Here is a 27,056-nt window from a genome sequence, read left to right on the forward strand (position 1 = left end):
GCAATGTATGGCCGGACGTTGTCCTTATTGTTTTTTTTGTTTGTCCTGATATAGGTCTGGACCGCTTTTTGATGCGCATTGAAACCATTAGCATATTGTATCAATGTTCCAATGTACCAATGTCAAAGGATTTATATCCACTCAGGTTGGAATTTGGAAGGTTGAAGACACACTATATTTGTATTGCATTTTCTTTTTTCAACAGCAGGATTTATGTTGGTCTAGTTTGGAATGTTTGCACCGTTGTTTGATGCCTTTACTTCCTTTTAGTTTTTCCTTTTCTTTTCTTTTTTTTTAAATTAAATTTTAATGTTTTGAACTGACAGTTTGTTTCATTCTTGGATATGTTCTGTAATTGAGTGTCTATTTCTGAGTGGATGTGAGTATTGTAAGTAAAGTGGTTGGGTGCTGCTGTACCCATTGACATCTGAACACAAGTCATCAAGTTTAATGTCTACTGTATGTTCTTTTGATTATGGCTGCTTTATGTTTTTATTTTCCTTTGTTCATTTAGTTGTGCAAGTTTGTTAATACCACCTTATTTATTTGCTGCGTGTAATTTACCAGTATTTCAGCAAGAATGTGTGATGTAAATAACATAAAATAAAATGTTCAGAAGATATACTGTAAAATCAGAACCAATGGCATGTGTTTTTCATTGGTAACTAAGGTATTTAGGAGATGTATGCATTGTGATTATTCATTCCTGTAGGTTTGCACCTTACTGTATAACATCCAGAGTATCAGATCCTTCACCAAGGAGTCAACCAATTTTCTTATCCAAGTCTCGATCATCTCCAGGTTTGACTGTTGCAACTCAACTCCCTCATTGTTAGCCTGCTGGCATGCTTACTCGTCTCAAACCCCTACAACTGGGGTTGGCGATTTTCCAAGGGAAATTAAGCTCAGCTAGTTTTTTAATGTGCACAATTTAATTTAATTATACCTTCAATAGTGGGGTCGCACATAGTCTACTACAGTAGAACATTTAATAAACGAGCCACAAGAGGTCATTGTTGTGGACTTTGTAACATTCAAGATGAACAGTGACACATGTGATACAGTGATACATGCCATCCAGCTGTGTGTTTATGAAGTACAGTTGCAAATAAAGTATAGATGGTTTAACTTAACGGCTAAACGGGTATTCAGTCAAATCCTCTGTATACTAAGACAGTGCATTCTCCTCAGTAAGGTAATTAAGGATAGTACGGTAAATTATTTCTTGTGGGTTTTTTCCGCCTCAATGCTGAGAAACCAAAGAAATGTACTTTACTCATACAGTACATACAAATAAATATTGAAATCTCAATTGTCCATACATTTCTGTTGTGGGGCAAAAGCTATAACAACCTGACAAAAGGGTGTACCTTAAACTTCTCAGTCCATCTTATCGCCTCAGGATCCCCCAGGATGAAGTTACTAATGTTGCTCTGGAGGGGGAAGTCTGAAGCTCTACTGCAACTGCTGCCCCTGCGACCCGACTCCGGATAAGCAGTTGGAGATGGATGGATCTTAAGGTATTTTTGGAAGTGGAATCCATTTCTGCTTGGGACATTTTTGTATTTTTTTGTATATATTATTTGCACATTTGAATGAACTAGGAAAAATTATGAACAGAGGTCATCTAATTAGTGTTTTAGTTGTTTGCAGTGAGTGTAACCATAGCCATGGTATCGGTTACAGTCGCCCCTAAACCATCTCGCCCATACATTTTTCCGCCGACCTCACGGCGACTGCTCGGTGCCGTGGTTCTTGTATTCATTATTTTGTTTTACTGAGAATAAGGTTAGAAATAAGTTTAGGTTAGGTATAGTTTTACTGGGGTTAAGTTTGAGTATAGGGTTAGGTTTAGGCATAGTTTTACTGAGGATAAGGTTAGGTTTAACCGTTTAAGCATAATTTACTTGGATTACTTTAGGAATACCAGGCCACACAGTTTCGCCGGCTGTACCCCCAGGGGCCGGGGCGACTCGTTTGGTATTCATAGCCACATGTGTATGGTAGTTAATTTATTAGCATATATTATGCACAATTGCACATGTAACGACTCAAAGCAAATACTGCTTAGGACATACTGTACATGTTTGTATTGTGCATATTGATTAGATAATTTGCACATTTGAACAAATTCGTGTAATAAGTGTATAAATGAATTCATTTGGGTGTAAAGTAGACCAATAGTGGTATTTTGTCATCTTTTCCAAAAGTGCCACTTTAGATCACACGGGGGCACTGTCTAGCTTTGATCCAACTCTGAATGTGGATGTGGACCACATCACTGTCCTGCTCTCATTGCAGGTTGTGTGGGTGAAGGGGTTAACGCACTGCTTCCCAATCCTTATAGCTCGAGACTCAACACGTTGCAGTTCGACACGTTGTTGTGCGCTTGTAGATCGGATATTGTCTCAAGAATTGTTTTTTTTTTGTTCATGAAAGTGGAGATGGCCCGTTTGGTGGTGCCCCTCAAAATTGTTTCAAGCCAACCGGGTCACCTGTCCTTCTATAATTTAGGAGTTAGGTCAGAGATGTATGCGTTGAAAAGACACCATATGTGTCCAGGTGGAAATGCGTCACAGCCTGCTGCCTGCACCACCACCACCACGGACAGAAGTCCCTCAACTTAGCCACTGTGATTTTGGGAGATAAACAATTACCCCAAGAACGTATTTGCAATTAGTCAAAATCTCATTTGGCTGATCAGTTGAAACACTTTTAAACACAACATCGGACAATCTTTTTTTCCCGTAGTTTCGGCACTTTGGCTTCGTTTAGGGCAGTGTAGTACGCAACCATGCATCCTTTGTCCGCTCTCCTCCTCTGGAAGCCCAGCACACAGTGCCCATCACTGGCATTTGTTACCATGACGAACGGCTTATTTGGGTTAGGAGGGGCATGCCCGGACAGAGGTTCTAATGAGTGCTTGCCTTCCATAGCTGATGTGAGGCGCCAGACAATGTGTGCCTCGTCCCAAAAGAAGGCCTGTCACGTCTTATGTATCAGCCTACACTACAGGTATATGTAAGGGGCTGGTGTTGCATGACTGCATTCCCAATAGAGCAATAGGCCTTTCTTTTCTGTTTGCTGTGTCTCTTGTGACTGATGGGTACAGAGGAGACACTGTAATGGCAGAACCTGTTCTGACATTCCATATGTTGATCCTTCCCCATCCATCCTTCCTCTTTGATGTCTCCCTTTTGACTGATACCTGTCCATTTAAACTCTAGCCCCAAAGTTATTTGTGCAGCCGCGCCCGGCAGCTGGCAAAAACTAGAGTTCTCAACAGGCCTGAAAATTAAGGCCCGGCCCTACCTGGGCCCTTATCAAACCCTGTACACTCAAGCCACTGCCCCCGCTGCCACCCTTAGATCTCCATATATGGAGCTGACCTGTTCTGACATTCCCACAATTCCAAGTGGGGTATATGGGAAAATAGCCTATGCTGTAGTACTATGCTGACAATATAAACTGAAAAGACTTAATATTCACAGTAGGCCTGACTGCCGATGGTTCGAAGGCCCTGTTGTAATGTAAGGAATTATTATTGTTGGTTAAATGGCTAAATGTGCTAAAAAAGCTGCAAAACCTTGCACATGTGAAGCATTACATATTTTACATGGATGTGGCCAAATGACTTGATAGCGCACATTACACAATTTCAAAGTTGAATCCACCTATTTGGGTGTGTAGAGAGATACATTCCATTTGGGTGTGTAGATAGATACATTCTATTTGGGTGTGTAGAGAGATACATTCCATTTGGGTGTGTAGATAGATACATTCCATTTGGGTGTGTAGAGAGATACATTCCATTTGGGTGTGTAGAGAGATACATTCTATTTGGGTGTGTAGAGAGATACATTCCATTTGGGTGTGTAGATAGATACATTCCATTTGGGTGTGTAGAGAGATACATTCTATTTGGGTGTGTAGAGAGATACATTATATTTGGGTGTGTAGAGAGATACATTCCATTTGGGTGTGTAGAGAGATACATTCCATTTGGGTGTGTAGAGAGATACATTCTATTTGGGTGTGTAGAGAGATACATTCTATTTGGGTGTGTAGAGAGATACATTCTATTTGGGTGTGTAGAGAGATACATTCCATTTGAGTGTGTAGAGAGATACATTCTATTTGGGTGTGTAGAGAGATACATTCTATTTGGGTGTGTAGAGAGATACATTCCATTTGAGTGTGTAGAGAGATACATTCTATTTGGGTGTGTAGAGAGATACATTCCATTTGGGTGTGTAGAGAGATACATTCCATTTGGGTGTGTAGATAGATACATTCTATTTGGGTGTGTAGATAGATACATTCTATTTGGGTGTGTAGAGAGATACATTCTATTTGGGTGTGTAGAGAGATACATTCCATTTGGGTGTGTAGAGAGATACATTCTATTTGGGTGTGTAGAGAGATACATTCCATTTTGTGTATGAGTGAATTGGTAGGATATGTGGTGCAATAATACAACATAGCACAATGTATCTGCAATGTGTTGTTTTCATCACAGACTTAATGGGTGCGTGCCGCAGGCCCCAAGAGACAGTCATGCCAACTTGAGTCCCAAAGGGTGTGATAAATTCATCACATTGTGTTGAGTTGATGACCGTGTAATGGAATAATTCTCACTGTGGAAGATGATCTGTGCTCCATTATTTAAATGGGCTCCGAGGTGGCTGCCCGCCTACCGTTCGTTCCCTAACACAGCAACACCTGAAGTGCTTTCTGCTTCCTTTTGTATTGTAATTGTCACTTTTTCTGTGTCTAAAGTATTTTAATTTGAGTTATCAAAACATTGCCTGAGATAAGGATAACACATTTGCCGTTCACCGTGATGGTTCTTGGAAAAGGAAACCCAAGCCTTCATTAAAACTTTAGTGTGTATCCTCTTTTACTGTGGGTGGCTTATGAGGTCTCGCATAACCTAGACGAGTGAGAGTGTCTGTTTTAAATGACATGGTGTCTTGGCGTTTTGGGCTATTAGGAAAAACCAAGAACCCACGCCATCATTGTGATTACACAGACCCCTCTTTGTCTATCGTTGTGGTCATTAATGAACCGTCTTTTGGTCATGAAGAGATCTTTTCTCATATTACATAAGCCTCTGCATGTTTTGATCTACAATAGAACGTTGCATGTTGCTGGAAGGGAGAGACTGACTGAATAATGTTTAATGCTTGGCATGGAACCGCGCCAATGCTTTTTGGCACCGTCCAAAACTCACACCTGTCTGTGTGGAGGAGGGCAGGTCAAGTGCGGTAGTTGTCATAGTGACGGGATGGTTAATAGATACCTGAGTTGGGTACCTGCTGGTAGAGCTGAACAAACGTGGCGAGGAGCTGCTTCTTACCAGACGCAGACAGAAAGCACAGCCCAATTAAGGCTTGACATTTCATTTCCATTATGCCTCGGAATAGCGACCTAGAGAAAATGGAGGAAGGTGAGTGTAATATTGTGCAGAGTGATTCATGTTTAGGTATAGAAAAGTGTCAATTAAATATTTAATGTTGGAATTTTCTTTTTGCTGAGGGACACTTTTTTTTTTTTTTACCAAAGCATAAATTAAGATTAACAAGTGGGTTATTCAAGTGGGTTATTCTTTTCCTGATCTTAAACAGCATTGAGTTGATTTTCTGAAGGGCCGGAACTTGAGATGCTCATGTTAAATCGCTGATGTGTGTGTTGTTTTGTTTCACTGATCTCTCTCAGTTGGGATCGAGATAGACGGGGACGTGGATGGCGACGGTAGTGACGGTAAGGGGATATGAGTGGCCACGTTTTGCCAGTAATGGAAAATATTAATGTCCATTCAGGGGGAATTGTTGAGAATTTATTAAGACGATTCAGCAGAGTAAGGCGCGATTCATACTCCTATTTTAGAGCCGAATAAAAGTCTGTTCGGCTCTGTGGAGCCTACAATGTGACGTCATTTGGCTCTGTAGAGCCTACAATGTGACGTCATTTGGCTCTGTAGAGCCTACAATGTGACGTCATTTGGCTCTGTAGAGCCTACAATGTGACGTCATTTGGCTCTGTAGAGCCTACAATGTGACGTCATTTGGCTCTGTAGAGCCTACAATGTGACGTCATTTGAGGTTCGGGGGGGGCGGGGGGACGGGTACCGTCCTAAAGTCGGCTCTTCGGAGTATGAATCGGCCCTTACAGCATACAGTCCTCCTGGTCTGTTCCGGCAGCCCTTCCGGGCACAAGCCTCCTCAATCCCTCCAATTCTAAATGGTCATATAAGGATATACTCTAAAGAGAATGGGAAACACACAAATAGTTACGCAAGTACACATTAGCTGACAGAGTGTGGAGGAGTCAGGTCAGCATTAAGATTGACAGCTGAAGTTGAGTTAGAATTAGTACATTGATACTGTGAAAGATAGATGACAATAGCATTGATTGAGATTAACAAATAATACATATAGTTGGCAATCTATTTGGCATTCTAAAATATCCATTACAGAACCTATACTGAAAATCATTGTGGTTGATTTTGATCAGATGAAGAAATGTGGACACCAACCGACACCAACCAACTTTCTGAATACATTGGGGTGTTTACAGGCCCAGGGGTCATCTCCATGCTGGCTTGTAGTGGACATACAAAATGACAATAAATAATATTACCAGAATCACAATAAAGAGCTAACCCTGAATGACCATAACAACCACTACTATACTTGTTGGACTCCTTATATGCCATAGTGTCATAGTAAATAAGTGTCATACATGTTCTGAAGAAAACCTGGAGACTTGGATTTCAGTACTTGGGTCTTATGATCAAAATAAGAACAATATAATGGTGTGTTAAAAAGAAAAAAAGTGCCACGGACAAGACCAAGTCTTGGACCCTGGGACACATTTGGTCGTGTATACGGACATGTTGATTGATGTTTATACTACTAAATATGTGTATGTGTATTATGTATATGTGCATACATTTGTGTGTGTGTGTGTGTGTGTGTGTGTGTGTGGGCACACACAGACGGCAGTGCCGCTCAGAAGAAGAGGAACAAGAAGGCGGCATCGGCGAGAAAAGGCCGGGGCAGCAAAAAGCAAGGCAGCGGGGACGAGGACGCCGGAGACGAGGACGAGGACGCCGGAGACGAGGCTCCCGCCAGGGGCCGCCGAGGAGGAGCCGCCAACAGGAGGAAAAAAAAAAAAGACGGCGACGAGGGCGACAGCGAAGACGAAGGTCCTCCCGCGAAGGGCGGGAGGAGGCGCGGAGGAGCGGCGGCGAGGAGAGGGAAGAAAGGAGGCAAGGGAGCGAAAGGGGAGGAGGAGGCGGAGGAGGGCGAGGGGGAGGGGGAGGGGGAGGGGGAGGACCAGAAAGGAGGCAAGGGGAAGAAGAAAGGCGGGAAGAAGGGGAAGGAGGACAAGAAGGGGAAGGGGAAGAAGGGCAAGGACGACGACAAGAAGAAGAAGAAGAAAGGAGACGGGTATGTTTCTTAATCCTTTTCTATGTTAAGGAGGACCCACACATGTAGAATGCTTTTTGGCTGAGGTCCATCATTTGAAAAGACTTGCAAGCGTTGACCCTCCATAACATTTGGCAAAATATTTTTAAATGACAGATCTAGGTGTATTCAGGCCCTCTTCCCAAGAATCCCAACGAGGAAAAAGAAAAAAAATCTAATGTTCCAGGTTGTAGATACATGTATGCTATTTTCGAATAGCTAAATTGTTCCTCATTTTGCTGGGGACCCCCTGTAACCACCTCAAGGACCTGTACAACTACGGGATCCCGTACCCCACTTTGGGAACCTGTGCTTTACATAACCATCAACCATAAATCCTTTTCATATCAAGGCCCAGTATTTATTCTGGATTTGAGTCACAGACCACCATTTGATGAGATTTAGCCTCTCGGCTAGTCTACACTTCTTGAAAATGAAGTAATGCAAATGTTTAACAATAATTTAACTCTTGAGAGTGTAAAATGAAACCAATTATAAGGGTACATTTGGTAACTCTCCATTTAGCTGGGTACCAACTGGAACACACTCAAGGACCACTGGTGGTCCCCGGACCACTGGTTGAGAACCACTGGACTAAATAAATTAGTCTGATTAAATACTTTACCCATATTTTATACTTTGTCTCAATTATATAGAGCATCGTAGTCCCGCCCCCTTTCATGGCCCGGAAGAGAATTTCCCCTTTTCTTCTTTCTAAGAGTTTTTCTTATTTGTTCGGCCCAAAAAATGGTGTTTATTGTCATGATTTTGGAGTTGGCTTTGTCCGAGGCTTAAAGGTCTTTAAATAAATACTTTCTGAAATGTCTATGGAAAAATGTATGGGAAATTCTCTTCCGGGCCATGAAAGGGGGCGGGACCGTGACGCTCTATACTGTGTGTGTGTGTGTGTGTGTGTGTGTGTGTGTGTGTGTGTGTGTGTGTGTGTGTGTGTGTGTGTGTGTGTGTGTGTGTGTGTGTGTGTGTGTGTGTGTGTGTGTGTGTGTGTGTGTGTGTGTGTGTGTGTGTGTGTGTGTGTGTGTGTGTTTGCTGTATCTCTGAGTTCTTCCCTTCTCTCTGTGCTGCAGCGACGAGAAAGGCTCAGACGAGGAGGAGGAGGACTCCATGTCGGACGGAGAGATAGCCCGGCTGAAGGAGGAGGTGGAGGAAAAGAAGCTGCTGATTAACGTCATGAGGACCAAACCATGGAGGATGAGGAAGAGACTCTACTACCTCAAGTACAACTCTCACCTCTTAGATTTAACCACATGCATCCCTAGTATTCTGGGGGCAAAGATTTCACGCTGTAAGCTTGTAGATTGACTATTTATAAGATATGTAGTGTAGAGGGAAACCAGGAGTAGGCCTAGTAGAGAGACCAGACCGGCAGGACTCCAGTCAACTAGGGATTGAGTGGTTCTAAACTTTAGAATCCTTTCATTGACAAAACTAAAATTACTTTTTGTTCATTATAGACGGAATGCCGTGATCCAGCCCTAAAACACGATCATCGGGTACTATGATTATACAAGGAGATGGCGATGGGTGGTGTTCCACCTGAACTGAAGCCGTACCCACAGCTGTTGTTGTATATGATAAAGAGGGAGGAGTTAGGGGAGGGGATGATATTGTGATGTCACTATATCACTGTCATTTTGATTGGGCCTTTTGACTTAAAGGCTTTCAGCTTTCAGGAAGAAACCAAAAATACACAGGGAAGACATATTTCAATATTCTAACCACACCTGGGGGTCTATTTAGACTAGAGTAATGCTAACTCCATAGACATAACACATACAAAACAAAAAAAGTAAATCACGGCACTCCATCTTTAAGTGCTGGATAGTACCTTTTAGAATCTAAAGGTCCAATCTGGCACTTGTTTTAATGAATTACACATTTGAACCAACCTGTATGGTAGGTAGAGTCACATGTCTCCTGAGCATTGCTCCCTGTCTCTTCCCTGCAGGACATCCCAAGAGTTTGTGGACAAGTTTGAAGGAGCGTTGGGCAAAGGCAAAGGCAAGAAGTGGTTTGCCTACAAAATTAAGATGATGAAGGTCAGGACCATGAGAAACACTGCAAGATATCATCTCATTGCTTTTTGATTTGTGCTGTCTTCATTTTAGAACCTCTTTCTTATTTTTCTCGTGTCGAGACAGAAATGGATTAAGTTCCAAAGGGATTTTGACAATTTCGCTACATCGTGTATACCGTGGGAAAGCAAGATAAAGGATGTGGAAAGTGAGTTAACTTCCTGGTTCAACCAGATTTTTCCTGCTTGAGCAAAATGTGTACCGTACATTATATTTAACCTCTGGTGCCACTCTCAGGTCACCAGTTGTGGAAAGTACTTATGTACAATTTTGAGGTGTTTTCAATATTGTGTGTATTTTCAAGTTCCAGTACTTTTACTTCTTCTCCACAACATCTCAGAGGCAAATATTGTACACTACATTTATTTGAAAACTTTAGTTACTAGTTGTAGATTTTGATTATTATTACAAAACATACATTAACCACTTCAGCCCTGTATTATACATTTCGGCCATTTGAAATTAGCCAATCTACAAGCAATGTGTCGCGATGTGACACATTGTGAGCTTGTAGATTGGCTATTTGAAATGAGACATTCTGCATAATGAGTAGGCCTACTTTTACTTTTAGTATTTTAAGTACATTTCAGACTTTTACTTCTAACAGAGTATTTCTAAATTGCACTATTGATTTTCCACCATTGCAGGTCACTTTGGCTCATCTGTGGCATCTTATTTCATCTTCTTGCGCTGGATGTACGGCATGAACCTGGTCCTGTTTGGCCTCATGTTTGGACTGGTGGTCCTCCCAGAGGTGAAATAATACATATGCACCAGTGTTTATTTTGACAGCACATGTTGATTTAGTTTTAGTCATAGTCTCTTGAGAAAATGTTAATTTAGTTTTGTCTGAAATGGGAAATGTTTTACTGTTAGTCCAGTTTTAGTTGACTGAATCTACGGTTGATCTTGTCGACTAAAATGTATTCTGGCGGGCCTCGATGGTGTCGTAATGGCACATTTTACAATTGGTTGCATGCTGAAAATATCCGATCTACAAGCTCGCGCAGCGTTTTGTGAGCTGGTAGGTCAGCTATTTTCAGAGAGCAACACCCGAGTGACACCAAACATAAAATAACACCTTGTTCTACTGGATCTCTTTTCCACTAGTCCCACCTTAATTAACATTAAGGAGTCTGTGTTAATGTCCAGGTGATGATGGGCCTCCCGTATGGCTCCATTCCCAGAAAGACGGTGCCCACAGCGGAGCAGCACGCTGCTCAGGACTACTCTACCCTCACAGACTTCGATGTACGTAGGTGAAACATGAAGTGAGCTGCTCAGCGCTCCAAAATGTCACTCGATCTGCACCCAAGCTTCGGTTCCATCCAACCCCTCTTTTTTGTCCTTTTGTTTTAAGGATAGGTTTTAATCCTGCTTCTGGTTTTATATATATATATATATATATATATAATTTAACAGTTTAATCAAATAAAAAATAGTGAACCACTGATGTGTTGTACATTCATGGCTATTTTCACTATTTGTCATGCAAAGATTATGGTTCTCAAAAGATTATGGTTCTCAAAGTGGGGACCCTTCCGGGGTTCCTTTCAGGGTGTTCCTGTTCCAAATGAACGCCTACAGGCATTATGTTTTTGAGTCATAACCGTATTGTTTAATTTTAGAATATGTTTATTGCAACTGCATATATGAACTACATGACTGAGTAGAACTTTAAGTATTAGAACTGTCCAGTGTTGTTTTTAGCAGCAAATTTTGATTTGAGTTTTAGTCAATTGGGGAAGTGTCATGGTGATAACTAATCTAATATAGGTATGGTTTTGCCCACTCAATACATAATTAACGTTCCAATTTTGGAGCTCTGGCTCATGGACTAAGAACCAAAAAGAACTGAACCGGTTCCCATTGGGAACCAACCGGTGGAAAAGGGGCCTCTGAGTTGCAGACCACTCAGTTATGGGGGTCCTTGAAATTTAATGTTTTGAGTTGTTAAGAAAATGTACCCTCTGTCTGCACCTAACCCAAGTTGACCTCCATTCATCCACCTCGATCATCTCTTCTTATCTCAGGGATATTGCAAGTACTCCATCATGTTCTATGGATATTACAACAGCCTGAGGACCATCGGCGTGCTGAAGTTCCGGCTGCCTCTCTCTTACCTGTTGGTGGGGATCGGCTCCTTCGGCTACAGCCTGATGATGGTGATCCGCACGTGAGTTGGCAACGTCGTCAGTCATCATCATCTCGAGAAGTTGTCAAGCCTGTAGCACTTGCTGTAGCACTTGACCTATAGCCTCGAAGACCTGCAAGCTTATCAAATAAAACATAAAAAACTATAATCTAAATTACATCTTTGTCGTCTTTATAATTTATGAAATAAATTGATTATTGGGATTGTGGGTGGGGGGAGGGTGGGATAGGGGATTGAGTTTTATTTTTATATTTTATATGTCTGCTTAATACTTGCCCCTGGGCTTCTGTTACAAAAAAAACCTGAATAAAAAAGATTTTGAAAATAATTGATTATTTAGTTTGATCAACTGCACCTCTACAACTCTGTGTTTAGAATGGCTAACAATTCAGACGTCGGGGGAGGAGATGGAGATGACTCAGAGTTCACCTTTTCATGGAAGATGTTCACCAGCTGGGATTACCTGATTGGCAACGCCGAGACTGCTGACAACAAGTTCGCCTCCATCACCACCAGCTTCAAGGTAAACATGGACACTGTAAAGGCACTATATGGTTTCCATTCCATGTTTGAGGGGCGCCAGGCCCAGCCAAGTCTATGGACTTTTAATGTTTGTTTAGAGCACCTTAGAGCCTGGTAATGTTTATTGTTTAGAGCACTTTAAACCAGGGGTCATCAATATGTGGACAAATGTGTCCGTGGCAAAGACAAAGTCAAAGTAAAAAAAAAGTAAAAGTACAATATTTGCCTCTCAGATGTAGTGGAGCAGAAATAAAAGTATTGGAAATACTCAAGTCAAGTACAAATACCTCAAAACCGTATTTAAGTACAGTACTTAAGTAAATGTACTGTAGTTACTTTCCACCACTGGCCCTGATCCAGAAAAGGTTGAGAACCGCAGCACTGGAGTTGACAAGGACGAGGATCTCTCTCTATGTATACTTTACTTTCTGTGTTGTGTTGAGCACAGGAGTCCATAGTGGACGAGAATCTCTCTTTATGTTAGTGTACGTGTTGTGTTGAGCACAGGAGTCCATAGTGGACGAGAATCTCTCTTTATGTTAGTGTACGTGTTGTGTTGAGCACAGGAGTCCATAGTGGACGAGCAGGAGAACCAGAAGGACGAGAACATCCACCTGAGGAGGTTCCTGAGAGTCCTGGCCAACTTCATGATCGTGTGTAGCCTGGGCGGCAGCGGCTACCTTATCTTCTTCGTGGTGAAACGGTCTCAGGAGTTCGCCAACAGGGACGACCTCAGCTGGTACGAGAAGAATGAGGTAAACACAGACAAAGGCATTAGTAAGAATAGCAAATTCCACTGTAGTGGTTCTAAAAGTGGCATCCCTCCAGCAAAATGAGGGACAGCTTAAGCCATTCTGGGCGGGAACCCATTTTGGTGTTTTACCCCTTCAGGGTATGTACAGTATGTACAGTACAGACGCGTAACTAGATGTCAGTGGGCCCGACGCAGGTTGATCAGTGAGTGCCCCCGACAGCACCCCCTTGCCTCTGGGCCCCCACGCAGTCGTGTTGTCTGTGTCCGGCTAGTAACGCCCCTAGTACAGTATTCAAAAATGTAAAAAATGTGATGCTGCTATATAAATTTAAAGTTAAAGTAAAGTAAAAAAATAAAGTTTTTCAGAAAACTTAGGCCAGGAGAAAGGCCGTTGGGATCGGTAGTCGAACCCACGGCACACTGCCAGACTGGATTACCAGCCAAGGTGGCTGGACCGCTGAGCCACGGCCCAGTCCAGATCATGTGTATTTAGCCTTTAAACACACAGGCTGATAGATTGGCAACTTTTGTACGTATTTGCAGTGGTAAAATAACTAAGTACATTTACTCAAATACTATACTTGAGGTATTTGTTACGTTACTGGAGTATTTCCAAATTTCAATGCTTTTACTCCTACTCCACTACATCTCAGCGGCAAATATTTACTGTTTAATGTATTCACATTTATTTGAAAACTTTAGTTAGTTACAAAACATACATTAACCACATACATTAACCACCATCTACAAGGTCACAATACGTTGCATCATCGCAAACTTGTTGATCTGCTATTTTCAAAAGATTTACATACCGGCACATATATTTGAAAACTTGTGAAACGGGACATAATGATGATGATACCAATACTTTTGTACTTTTACTCAAGTACATTTTTTATTCCGGCCATTTACTTGTAAACTGAGTATTTCTACATTGCAGTATCGATACTTTTACTTAAATGAGAAATGTGGTGGGTACTTTTTCCCCTCACTGATATTTCTGTCCAGTTGGAGCTCATCATGTCCCTGCTGGGCCTGGTGTGTCCTCCTCTGTTTGAGACCATCGCTGAGCTGGAGGAATATCATCCTCGGATCGCCCTCAAGTGGCAGCTGGGACGCATCTTTGCCCTCTTCCTGGGAAACCTGTACACCTTCCTCTTCGCCCTGTTTGATGAGGTCAACGCCAAGGTAACACCTGTTTAGTTACTACATTCATATGTGTATAAAAATCACACTCATGTGAAGTGAGGGGGGAGGGGCGCCTCACTTATTTAAACAAACACCATACTCTTTTTTTTTAATGATATTTTGGTGCTTTTATTGATAGATCACAGTAGATAGACAGGAAACGGGGAGAGAGATGGGGAGAAGACACACAGCAAAGTCCGTCGGGATCGGGACCAAACCTGCGAGTCCGCGACACACTGTCATGCTGGATTACCAGCCAAGGTGCCCGGACCGCTAAGCCGGCCCAGGCACAAATATATTTTCAATTTTAGTTTTCGTTATTTCTTTGGTTTTAGTTAACTATAATTACCTCGTCGTTGGCATCATCAAGCGTGTCAGAGGAAGCCACGTTCCACAAGCGTCACTGAAGTGTCAATAATCTCTAAAATGAACGCAGCATGAGGGTAATCTGTTGTGTTTTAGCTGGAAGAGGAGGGGACCATAAGGAACGCCTCCATTTGGAACATGAAGGAATACTACGCCAACTTCACTCTCAACTCCAACGACTCGGAGGCCACGGCTCCCCCCATGGACCCCGGTGATGTCATCAGAGGACCCTGCTGGGAGACTGCTGTTGGCATTGTAATCATGAATTACACATCGATTCACAATTTACACTTACACATATTTTGGATTCACATACTGTATCGGTCATCATAAGCCATTCCGACGTACTCACTCACATACTTCATCTGCGGAGAACATTGCTCTTTGGTTGGTCAGTCAGTCATTCAGTCAGTGTGTAATCGGTTTGTCCCTCTGTATGTCTGTCCGTCCATCTGTCTATGTATATTTTGTTGTCCTGCCTTTGGTATTGTTCATTTACAGGAGTTTGTGAAGCTGACTGTGTCAGACATCCAGGTCACCTATCTCACCATCCTCATAGGTGACTTTGCCAGGGCTGTCATTGTACGCTTCCTCAACTACTGCTGGTGCTGGGACCTGGAGGCTGGATGGGTACGTGTGTTTGCAGGGTATACATCTCTGCCTATGGGCTCCATGCTCATCCATTTAGTGGCCTTGTGTGTTGATTGGGAGGTCACTGTTCAGGGTTCCATCCCCGGCCGAGTCATACAAAAATGGTAAGCTTCCCTGGTTTGGATAGGGGGTGAGTCCCTGTGACATACAGTACATGTACTGTATGTATGGACATGAGTCCAGGAGGTGTACTTGTACATCATGTGACATACTAGAATCATGTCCAGGGGGCTTACTTGTACAGTACATCAAGCTACCATTAAATAAATCTGATTTATTTTCACTATTTTCTTTTTTTTAAACATTTATGAGAAATAATAATAGGCTACTAAATGTCAATGCACAATGCATTCACAACAAAAAAGAAAATAAACTTTGTAATTTGTACTTTTGAAGTATTTTTATACTTACTTTTTCTATATTTTAACTCAACTACTGGGATTGAGTACTCGTCATAATATTGTTTGTGGAAGGAGTGCTATTTTGTCTTGGTGTCTAAAAGTCGTATTGTTTGGTGACTCTACTGTGTTTAAAACCATTGTCTCTGTCTACTGTACAGCCTTCATATGGTGAATTTGATATCAGTGGCAATGTTCTTGGGCTGGTCTTCAATCAAGGAATGATCTGGTATGAGTTTTTCATTTTTCTCTATATACCCAAGAAGATGTTGTAGACTCTACAGCATCTTCTACAGTGAAGAGTGAGATAGGGCATATGTGTATATGTGTATAGGTGTATGTTAGGTTTTGAGCAATTAGATATAAAATGGTAAATGGCAATACGTATAGCACCTTTATACAAAGCACTTTACAATTCAAACCCACGATACGCTGCCAGGCTGGCATTGCAGCCTAGCCTAGGGTTCCAGGACCACCATCTTTTAAAAGGATCCCTGGCTAATGAGACTTACTACATTATACTTGCCCTCTAATACTAAAAAGACACCTTAAATATTTTATTTCTTTCATAAATAGAGAATCTTTCACTCAATAGGGACTGCTCCTGTCACAAGTTGATGATGCCATATGTTCATGTGTGGTTCAGCCCTATCGAATTAAGGAATGCACGTGCTAATAAAAAACATTTTAAATATTGCTTTGAAGCTCATATTAACTTTAGGAAGTATTACGTTATTTTTTATTAGCGTATGCATTCCACGGACCACACATGAACATAAGACATGGGCACATGCCATCATAATATTTGTCTTATTAGCCAGAGATCCTTTTAACCAAAAACAGGCACACAAATCTTTTTATTATGTCAATTTTTTCAATAAACATTTTTCAATGAACATCTTTAATAGAACATGGTCAGGGTGTGGGTTCCTGAGGGGGAAACTACCCGGCATTGCCATTCGAATGCCGTACACACAATTCTGCGACCCAATAGATATCTCCTCTGACCTCAAATATGGGCATCAAAAGCAGGCACCAGCTTAAGATTTGTGAATATGGTTCTTTAAAAAAAAAAAAAAAAAAAACATAATAAACAATAACTTTAACAATATTTTCTCCAGAAAAAGGAGGACTTTATACTGGATGAAAGTTGCAGAATTAACCACTTGAACGTCCATATCCATATCCATCCATATTTTAGTTAATGAAGTCACAATCTGCTTGCCTGTGTGTTTGTGTGTGTGTGTGTGCGCGTGCGTGCGTGTGTGCGTGCATGTGTTGCTGTTGCAGGATGGGTGCGTTCTATGCCCCAGGGCTGGTGGGCATCAACGTGCTCCGCCTCCTCACCTCCATGTACTACCAGTGCTGGGCCGTGATGGCCACCAACGTTCCCCACGAGAGAGTCTTCAAGGCCTCCAAGTCCAACAACTTCTACATGGGCCTGCTGCTCCTCATCTTGTTCCTCAGCCTCCTTCCCGTCGTCTACACCATCATGACCCTGCCTCCGTCGTTTGATTGTGGACCATTCAGGTTAGAGCTTTAAACAGTGTCCTGGGATGCAAACTAGTGAAAATAGCCGATCTACAAGCTCACAAGGCTCCCCTCTCCCACTCTCCCCTTCTCTCTCCCCCTTCTGTCTCCATCCCCCCTCTATCTGCCACTTATATATAACGGGTATCCCCTGTGGCACACCCGTTATGCGATGCTCAGATCAATCACAGCGCAGAATTATACACTTTCTAGCCAATCACAGCGCCAATTTCAGTGCCAATTCCGTCCTCAAACTTTGAGGACACAATTACTAAAATGATTAGTTATTATAAGATTAGACTCTGTCTGCCACATGCATACACCACTAACATGCTTTTTAAGTGGTTGACTATTGTACTAGTGTTATAGGCCCAATTCCAATCGGCTCCCATACTGACTCACTGACTTAGTTGCGCCTTCATGTGAAGTCTGCGAGGGCTTGAGGGCTGTCCCATTTGAAATCTGTAAGTCAGTGAGGGCTCAGCCCCGGCTTTTCGGTGTTACCTCTGTATATGTTTAAAGCACTGACTGTATAAGGACAGTAGTTTTAAAAGTGATGCAAAGTGTCATGAATAACGGACTCATCAAGTACTGTGCCATTCCTTTCATTTCGATGTGGAGCCCTTGCAGCCTCTCACCCTCAAGCACTTACAGCTGATGTCAGTGAGGGTGCAGGGCTTGAGGGCGGCGATTGGAATTGTGCCTTAAATGGTTTCCATGAATGACCTGTCCACAGTGGGAGGGAGAGGATGTTTCATGTGGTCATGGAGACTATTGAACTGGACCTGCCGTCCTTCATAGGAACACTGATGAGCTATGCAGCCAACCCTGGCCTCATCATACCTGCTGTGCTGCTCATGGTGTGAGTATAGGCCTGGCATACTGCCTCACACATACAGTTAGCTCCTGTGATGGCAAGTAACTAAGTACAGTTACTTAAGTACTTAAAGTAATTTTCAGGTATTTCTACTTTACTTGATTATTTTCAATTTGCAATACTTTTACTACTACACTACACCTACACTACATGTCAGAGGCAATTATTTGAAAACTTTAGTTACTAGTTTTGATTATTATTACAAACCATCCAGTAACCACTTCACATTTCGTCCATTTGAAAATAGCCTGTGCAATAGCCTGTGCGATGTACACTTTAAGTACATTTTGATGCCAATACTTACTTTCACTCAAGTACATTTTGAATTCCCGACTTTTGCCTCTGATTCCTTTCCAATGCCTTTGACAGATAGCTGATTCTGATTCAGTGCATGGCTTTGACTGAAAGTGAATCTGATTAGCCTTTTACCTAAAGTAATGCTGATTCCAATAGCTTTCTCAGGAACTGATTCCAAATCCTGCAATCCAATAGCTTTCACAGAAACTGATTCCCAATAGCTTTCACAGAAATAACAGATTCCAATAACCTTGTCTCTTAACAGACTGGCCATTTATTATCTGAACGTAACTTCCAAGGCTTACCAGCAGGCCAATTCCGATCTGAAGAAGAAGATGCAAATGGTGAGTGGAACAGGCAGAGAACTCTACTCATAGTGGAAAAGTTGAGGGGTGATTACGCAAGTGTATTTTCACCGACACAGTCCCGTGAAATTGTCGCGCTACGTGTCCCGCAACCCGCATGAGCAGACCTGGAGCAGATGTGTCGCTGATCCAGGCGACAACGCCTGCGTAACTCGCTCCCTGTCTGAAAGGACCTTACTCTTTAAATACTTCATGAATCATGACCGCTCCTTGTCCCTGTGTCTTTATCTATGCACCCTGACCTCTCTTTTTGTGTTTGCAGGCTCTACTGTCTTTATCTATGCACCCTGACCTCTCTTTTTGTGTTTGCAGTTTCTACTGTCTTTATCTATGCACCCTGACCTCTCTTTTTGTGTTTGCAGGCTCGGGATGAGGAGAAGGACAGGAGGAACAACGTGAACTGCACCAACCAGAGCCAGATGGAGCTAAATGCCCTCCTCCCCAGGGACACCCCTTGGACTCCGGAGGATGACGAGCCTCAGTCGGAGCCTGAACCCGAGCCTGAGCCTGGTAAGTTCCTTGAGGGGTAACTTACCAGGCTTGAGGGGGAAATTTTACTTAACTGTACTTAACTAACTTAAGTAACTGTATTTTACTGTATTTAATTAAATGTACTTAATATCTTTCCACCACTGCTTGTAAGGACTGGTGCATAGGAGAGTATACGTAGAGAAGACAAGGTAGTGGTCGGAGATGCATGATACCTTCCTGGGAAAAAAGTTTATGTTGTTCTTTAGGGTGATCAGGAATGGATAACTTCCTTTTTCTCTACAGTACCCAACATTGACATTCATTCACAATGGGGTCATCTAGCAAATTATACTGTGCACAATTAACCAGATAATCCATGCTGTTTAAGATGGGGGAATGTAATGCACAATCTGTACAATCCTGAAGCTATTTCCTCTTATGCACGAATGTTTATGTTGATGTTGACTCTATGTTTGGCCATACATACTGTAGTTGAATGTCACTGCGGCACATGTACAGCTTGTAGATCTGGTATTTTCGGTGCATGATGACAGCATGTACGCCTGAATATAAATCGGGCATTAAAATCCCTGCGCTCCCTCTCTGCCCCAGAACCTGAACCAGAACCTGAGCCGGAGAAGAAGAAGAAGAAGAAGAAAAAGGTTGTGGTAGAGGAAGACGTGGAGCTGGAGTCGGCCAATCCCAACATTGGAAGAGGACCAGTGGACCGCCCACCTGTGCCGAGGGCCAGGGGAGGCCCAGTGGACCGCCCACCTGTGCCGAGGGCCAGGGGAGGCCCAGTGGACCGCCCACCGGTGCTGAGGGCCAGAGGAGGCCTTCCTCCTGTATAACAGAGAGAGGAAGTGATGACTTGCATCCATACGGGTTTTCATTCGTTCCTGGAATAACGTATTATGTTCTATTCATGAAAACTAATGCATATAATTCATTCATATTGATAATAATGACAACTATTGAGGGTATGCGCATGCACAAAGTGAGGGGCAAATCGAGTGATTTTAGCGTCATTCAATGCAATCTGTTTGGATGTATGGGCTGTCAAGGCCAGAAAATAGTTTTTAGTCATGCGCATTCCCTCTAGTCCACACTGCAATAATGCAAACTATTCCGGATATAAACAGGGTCGTATTAAAAACATTTAAAACAAAAGCAACAAAAAAGTTATATCTAATGTATCACATACCAAAATATATCTTTAACAGACTTGCAATAAAATCGGCATAATCAATATACCTTAAAGATTTTTTTTTGTTTGTTTGTATTGAAGTTGGTAGTAACTTCTATAAAATAATGCAATAGGCTATTGCCTATTATACTGAAATGGAAAATGGAATCTGTAATTAGAATGGAACTTTGGACCTTATGTGTCACTAGCCAATGTGTGTCAATATGTAACTGCTTTTGTGTGATTTAATTTAGTTTGTTTTATATATTTGTTTTATCTTGTGTTAATTATGCTAATTTTCACTTTCTCTGTGATCTATTGTAATGCTCGTGTTTGTTTATATTTGTGTTTCATGTGAATTTGAGCCCTGTTACTTATCTACTGTATTATCAACTGCCTGCAGAGCGAAAAGTTTTATATCAATCTGCCTATGGGGAAATGTGTATTTTTAAAACATCCACCAGAGGGCAACATGTTGACTTCCTGTCCATTTTTATAAACTCCTTAAACGTTTTACTGAACTGAACTGTGCATGTTGCATGATTCAGAATCAAAATGGGAATATGATCACAGATAATATTATATTGTGATGAGAGAATCACCAACAGGAATAATTTAAATAATAATGTAACCTTTTGTAACTTTGAGAGTGCACAAATGTAACCAAATAGACCTTAAGTTAATGAAGACTTTCACAGTGTAACATTCACATGAACTGCAGTATAGTTTAAGTGTGATGTCTCATGTTTATTTTGTTTCAGGATGCTGTGCTCCTGATGATTATTTGATATGAATTAGATTTTTAAATAAAGTTCAACATATTTTTAAAACATTTTCATCAAAGTAAGGTTTTTATGAGTCTGTAGCGACTGTAACTGAAGCAACTAAATCATTGGTCTCATACAATGTTGTGCCAGGGACACTCATAATAGATGATTTATCAACATTTGTCAAAAATGTAAAACTAAATTGCCTATCTATGAACATGCAATGGGTTCTGTTTTTAGTAGTGTGGTGTTGCACCACTTGCATGTTTTCCTTACATGTGTATATCTGAAGACATTTTCAACACAAGGACTCAAAGGGTTTTAAATGTTTATTTATTTTCACTGTGAAGAAGATAAATTATTGCTCACATCACCTGACACTCCTCTTCAGTACTTTCCAACCCTGTTGATTGGAAGAGGTCAAGCACTGTAGAGGAGGAGGGGTGATTGTTTATGTTGGTATCATGTTTTGTCTTTATTATAAAAATCTGTGAATGAGTTGGGAAACACATAACATTGTTGAACTTGTAACTTACTTCATTATGTACTTTTGTGTAAGATAACTTTTGTGTAAGTAAACTTGAGTTTACAGAGTTACCAATTAGGATTATGTGATGGTTTGCCTCACCTGCTTAAAAGGCAAGCTACAGGTGAGGGCAGGCTCACTTAAGCACCAACTGCCATAAAACTCCATAAAGAATAAGAAGAGGTTGGTTCAGGTTGAGACAGCGAGATAGCTGTCTCCTTTTGAATTTTGTGCTTGATGATGGTCTGTCTGGTGTTTTAAACATGTGTCTCTGGGGGAAAAATGTTGATTGTCAGGTTCTGGCATGTAATGACCTCATTGCAGACCACAGAGGAAGGGCCACACTTTAAGTTATTTGTAATAGTAGACTAGGCTACAAGTATAAAGGTATTGTTTGATTTGTATATGAAGCAAGTGGAAATTTGAAAAGAAACTTGGTATTGACACAAGTTGAGAAAGCATAGCTGGGATGAGATCTCAGTGTTTAGTAATTTTTTATTTTATTTTTTTGCCAAACAGGTCTCCAGTTACGAGCTGCCCAACCTGTAAGTGAAGCAGACATCTCACCGTGATGGAATGCTGACATTGAGAGAATACAACAAGGGGGTTGGCCAGTCTTGAACACATTTTGAAAACAACCGTAGAAACCTCTGGAGTCACTGAAAGGTGTGTTAAATAGTACGCTACTGACACCTGTTAAAGAGGGCAATCTTGTGAATTCCGAACAGGTGAGTTTTATATTTAGTATTTAATAGTTTAGCTTTTATTTTGGTGGGGGTTTTTTTTTAAATCAGTTTGGGCCCTTGCATATTTCAGCTGTGTAGCAAAGATGACTTTCTTCAAGAAATTCTTCCTAAATATCCATGACAGTGACCCTGATGAGGATGATGTGGACTCGGTGAGTACCAGTGACGGTCCAGTTTTGGTGTTTTTATTCTGCATTTATAATGTACACAATTTTGGGTAATATAGGCTATCATTTTCAGAATGTATCAAATGGCAAAATTAATAGCGGATCTACAAGCTGACAACGCATTGAGATGCAGTGTTGTGAGTCGTGACTCAATCATATGACAAACTAGTATAAAATAGGGCTCCAGTTGTTAAAATCATGAACTGCAGTACAATAGACAAAACGGCTTACTTTGTGTTAAAGTGTATTTCTGATTGAATGCATTCAGTGCTGCAAGGGTAAGCCAAAGAAGCCTAAGTTCTATGGAACCATCTCTCCGTATGATGGCTTCTCTGCCAGCAGTGATGCCTCAGACCTGCAGAAAGCCATCGAAGCCAAAGGTAAGAACATAGTGATGCACTGCATATGATATGCATACACTTCTACACATCGCAAAATTACTCTATATCAACAAGACTGGTTATTGCCGGGTGCTATCCTAGGTATTCAACATCTCAACAATTACTATGTTTTTTTTTTTATTGGTCTTTACTGGACAACAAATGTAATTCTTGACTCAAACTGCTCCTCACTATTTTGACTTGAAAATGTTTTTGGGATTGGATTCATACATCTCTGTGCTGTTGTATTTTAGTATCGTGTAGCCTAAAACATAACATATTTACCCATTCACAGGAGTAGATGAGGATGCGATCATTTCCCTTCTGGTGAAGAGAAGCAATGCACAAAGGCAGAGGATCAAAGCAGTCTATAAGGAATCCACTGAGAAGGTGAGTCGGGGTCATCAAAACCCCCACACCAAAAATGGAATAGACAGGGAAATTCAGCCTACTACTATGCTATAGTAGTTAAATCATTCTGTTTGACAGAACTCTGATGGCCCTTAGTTATCTAATTTGAGGAGATTGCCTGCCTACTCTTTAAACAAAAGAACGAAATAAAACTATCTGTTGCATTATTAAAAATCTGTTATTTTTGAGAAGCACATTAATGAACGTTCAATACATGTAGTCATGTACAGGAATTAAATTAATTGAACATGCCAGATTAACAAGCTTCATCTGTAGTCTCTCATATAAATGGATCACAACTGCCGCCTACAAATTAAGAAATAAAATGCCATACCGACTAAGTTTAATACTAACCAATATATCTAAATCCTGACATATCGAAGATTTAAAATGACAACTACATACATTATGCTTGCATACCTTCACTGCAGTGCTTTGATTACTTTATTAGTCAGAAATGCTATCGTCTCTGTTTCAGGCTCTGGCTGATGACCTGAAGTCAGTCCTAAGGTCAGACCTTGAGGATGTTGTTCTGGCTCTGCTCATGACACCTACTCATTTTGATGCCCACTGTCTCAGAAAAGCCACAAAGGTAGCCTACATTTTGTGTAATTTAAAGATTATTATCTTAAGTTCAATATTTACACTCTACGATAGCCATGGATAGTGTCTTTTTAAGAACAAAGCGGTTAAAAGTTTTGTAAATGGTTTCTTGTGCGCCCTGAATGAGGAACTTTGGTTACAGAAATCTGCACCATATACCAAATTCAATCATTATTGGCACTTAACACTGATTGTCTATCCAACAGGGACTGGGTACACATGAAGGTGTCTTGGTAGAAATTCTTGCATCCAGGTCAAACCATGAGATTCATGAAATCAAGAGTGTCTTTCAAGAAGGTATGCTAAACATTGTAATATTTGATGCTCCCAAATGCTTACCATAGGCCTACTACCAAGAAACAGTTATCGTTCCTACATTGTACAGTAAAATGATTATGGCACTAGCCCCTCCTATGCCCAGCTTTGTGTCTGTGTGTACACCCCTACCCCATTGCGACTATTTGATTTGCTGAGGGCTTAAAAAGTGAGGACGCCAACAGTGATTGGCCGGAATGTGATATGTAAGAGTGCCCCTCACGTCACAAGTGAGTTTAAGTGAAGGTATGATTCCAACCTCTCCATCAGAGTACCAGGAGGAGTTGGATGACGTCATTAAAGGTGACACCAGTGGGGACTTCTTGTTGGCCTTGCAGGCTCTGCTGAAAGCCAACAAAGATGAGGACAGTAAAGTGGACATGGAACTCGCCAAAAGGGATGCAAAGGTACTGTACTAGTAGCACTGTGGTTAACCTCTCTGGTTCTCGAGCCTTTAATCTCAACGACCTCCATAACCAACTACATTTACAGATAGACCTGTAAGGGTACGTAGCTTTTGAATCCTGAGTGTCGCTGGACCCCACTTTGAGAACTGACGGTTTCTGTTGCAATTAATTGGTTTTGTTTGAAAATATTTTAATAACGGCTAATGTAACTGTTTATCACAGGCTCTGTTCGAGGCAGGTGAGAACGTAAAAGGAATTGATATCAACGCCTTCATTGACATCCTCGCAAGTCGCAGTGGTCCTCAGCTCTCTAAAAGTAAGAGAATGTCGTCATTGATGAATTGTCCTGAAGTTTCCAACATTGAAAATAATTTTGAAATGAATGACACAAGCTAGCCTATACATCGTCTGGCGCGAAGGTATTGTGCGTGGTCTGTCGAATGTTGACACGCAAACTGAGAGCTGGTCATAGCTTCTTACAGATTACAAGCTTGTTATAAATAAAGTCACTTCGTTTTTTTTTTCTGTATTCAGTGAGTTTCATGACCACTGAACTTTAAATCCGTTTCATCACCCTCTATTTTCCTGTTTCATAAAACAAGTACAGTTGCTCTTATTGTTTGACCTCATATAGCGTTCCAGAAATACGTCGGCCTCAGTGAGATCACCTTATCCGAAGCCTTGGAAAAGGAGCTAAGAGGAGACATTGAAGACTGTCTCATTGCCATTGGTGAGGAGTGTTCTTCCCCAAATTATTCTTATAATTTACTGGGTTCAAGGGATTTTGACTATGGTCAGTTTGATTTTAGCAAAGAATTTATTTAAGACTCATCCCTTTGTTTTATTAAATTATCTTTACAACTCAAAGCCTAACATGCTGTGTAGCGCTTTGATTTGAACTGGGGTCAGCTGTGGAATGTATGTGCTCTTACTCTGTGATCCGTCGGGCTGCCCTGGTGTCCCCTAAACTGTTTCTTTGCTGTACAGTAAAGTGTGCCTGGAATAAGCCTGGTTTCTTTGCGGAGAAGCTCCAACTGGCTATGAAGGTATGCCGTCAGTCTTTGTGGGCCGTTTTCTGTTTATAAAATTTTAGTGTAGCATATTTTTACTCCAATTTAGTCGTTATGCCAATTTATTCCTCCCCACACACTTCTAGTCACTGGTCACCTCAGTGAGTCAGTAGGATCTACCACAGTGTGGTGGATCCTACTGACTCACCTGCCAATGAGGAGCCCCCACCAGGAGGACTTAGAGCCTTCGTCATACTCCTCCTGCTGACTGTTGCCTTCCCGCAGGAATGCATGCAGTGACAAATGTCCCCCTCCCTGTGCTGCTGCAATATGCATTGCAAAGGCAGATAAAGGCTGGCTATGCATGCAGGGCTAACTTAAAGCAGCATTTTTCAATATGTTCCACTGGGATTCCTTAGGACTTGATATTTGGTTACTATAACCTATTTATGAAACAAACGGTTGAAAGAGTTTCTGTTGCGATTTCTTTGGAAATTTCGCAAAATGCCTGTACTTTTTTTTTTTTAATACTGTTTTTATTAGGCATTTTTTGTATATGACAACTTATATGACAATCTTTGACACTAATGAGTTATTCAGTTATATAAAATGAAAGATAAAGACAGATAATGTAAATTCCACATACAATACATAATAAAAAAGATATATAAATGTGATAAACGAAAAAACAAAAGAAACAGTTAAACAACGACAAATGTGAACAGACAAACAAAACAAAGACCACAGGACAGACACTCTTGCTCTCAAAACTTTCCCAACACGTTGTAAATTAACTGAATTACAGACATTTCTTTTTAAATGAGAATAAAATGCCTGTACTTTAACCTCAAACTGTTTCCACTTTCACTCCCCACTCACTATAGTGCACCATGTAGTGATTATACCATTTGTAGTGTCCAAATGTAGACTACATACATGTATAGTGATAATTATACCCTATATGGACTAATCAAACAATCCATGTGTATCTCAAAGTGGTACACTCTTTGGAGGTGAACAAACCCTGAGGATTTTGCTGTTTAGTTTACTGTGGCTGTCTATTCACAGGGACATGGCACATGTGATGAGACTCTTATCAGGGTGGTGGTGAGCCGCTCTGAGGTGGACTTGAAGAAAGTCATGGATGAGTACAAGACCATGTATGGAAGAACTCTACAGGAGGACATATTGGTAATGTGAAACTATTACAAGCATGTCACTCAGTCTGTATTTTCAAGATTTCCCCTCCTGCTCATTCTATGAGCTGTCATGGTTAAGCAATAGAATTGTTGCTGTACGTGTTTCTACATTCTCAGGTTTTGTGAAGTTGCCCTTGTATCACTGATTATGTATTTCTCTTGGTTTGACAGGCGGATACTAAGGGACATTACGAAACAAT

The 27,056-nt window shown here is 41.3% G+C and overlaps 2 protein-coding genes across 2 annotated transcripts; both read left to right on the plus strand.

The window, feature by feature from the left end:
• Nucleotides 1-5,439: 5,439 nt before the first annotated feature.
• Nucleotides 5,440-19,990, plus strand: tmc2a (transmembrane channel-like 2a; the record flags this gene model as incomplete). The annotated part of the gene is made up of 21 exons (XM_083793302.1): nt 5,440-5,449; nt 5,719-5,763; nt 7,001-7,273; nt 7,349-7,454; nt 8,558-8,707; nt 9,439-9,529; nt 9,632-9,713; nt 10,213-10,319; nt 10,718-10,816; nt 11,599-11,741; nt 12,096-12,243; nt 12,809-12,997; nt 14,005-14,184; nt 14,647-14,805; nt 15,052-15,180; nt 15,761-15,828; nt 16,890-17,129; nt 17,866-17,991; nt 18,569-18,647; nt 19,031-19,178; nt 19,752-19,990. 21 exons carry the CDS (start codon nt 5,440-5,442, stop codon nt 19,988-19,990), a joined length of 2,811 nt encoding a protein of 936 aa, XP_083649428.1.
• A 2,302-nt stretch (nt 19,991-22,292) lies between these two features.
• On the plus strand, nt 22,293-26,857 carry LOC310878888 (annexin A1-like; the record flags this gene model as incomplete). Its single annotated transcript, XM_083793305.1, has 11 exons — nt 22,293-22,346; nt 22,435-22,516; nt 22,800-22,911; nt 23,207-23,301; nt 23,801-23,914; nt 24,132-24,222; nt 24,511-24,647; nt 24,870-24,963; nt 25,282-25,377; nt 25,635-25,693; nt 26,726-26,857. Exons 2-11 carry the CDS (start codon nt 22,448-22,450, stop codon nt 26,855-26,857), a joined length of 999 nt encoding a protein of 332 aa, XP_083649431.1. The 5' UTR covers nt 22,293-22,346; nt 22,435-22,447.
• Between the last annotated feature and the right edge of the window lie 199 nt (nt 26,858-27,056).

Source organism: Protomyctophum parallelum, assembly GCF_964188405.1.
Source record: "Protomyctophum parallelum genome assembly, chromosome: 21".
NCBI classification, from domain to species: domain Eukaryota; kingdom Metazoa; phylum Chordata; class Actinopteri; order Myctophiformes; family Myctophidae; genus Protomyctophum; species Protomyctophum parallelum.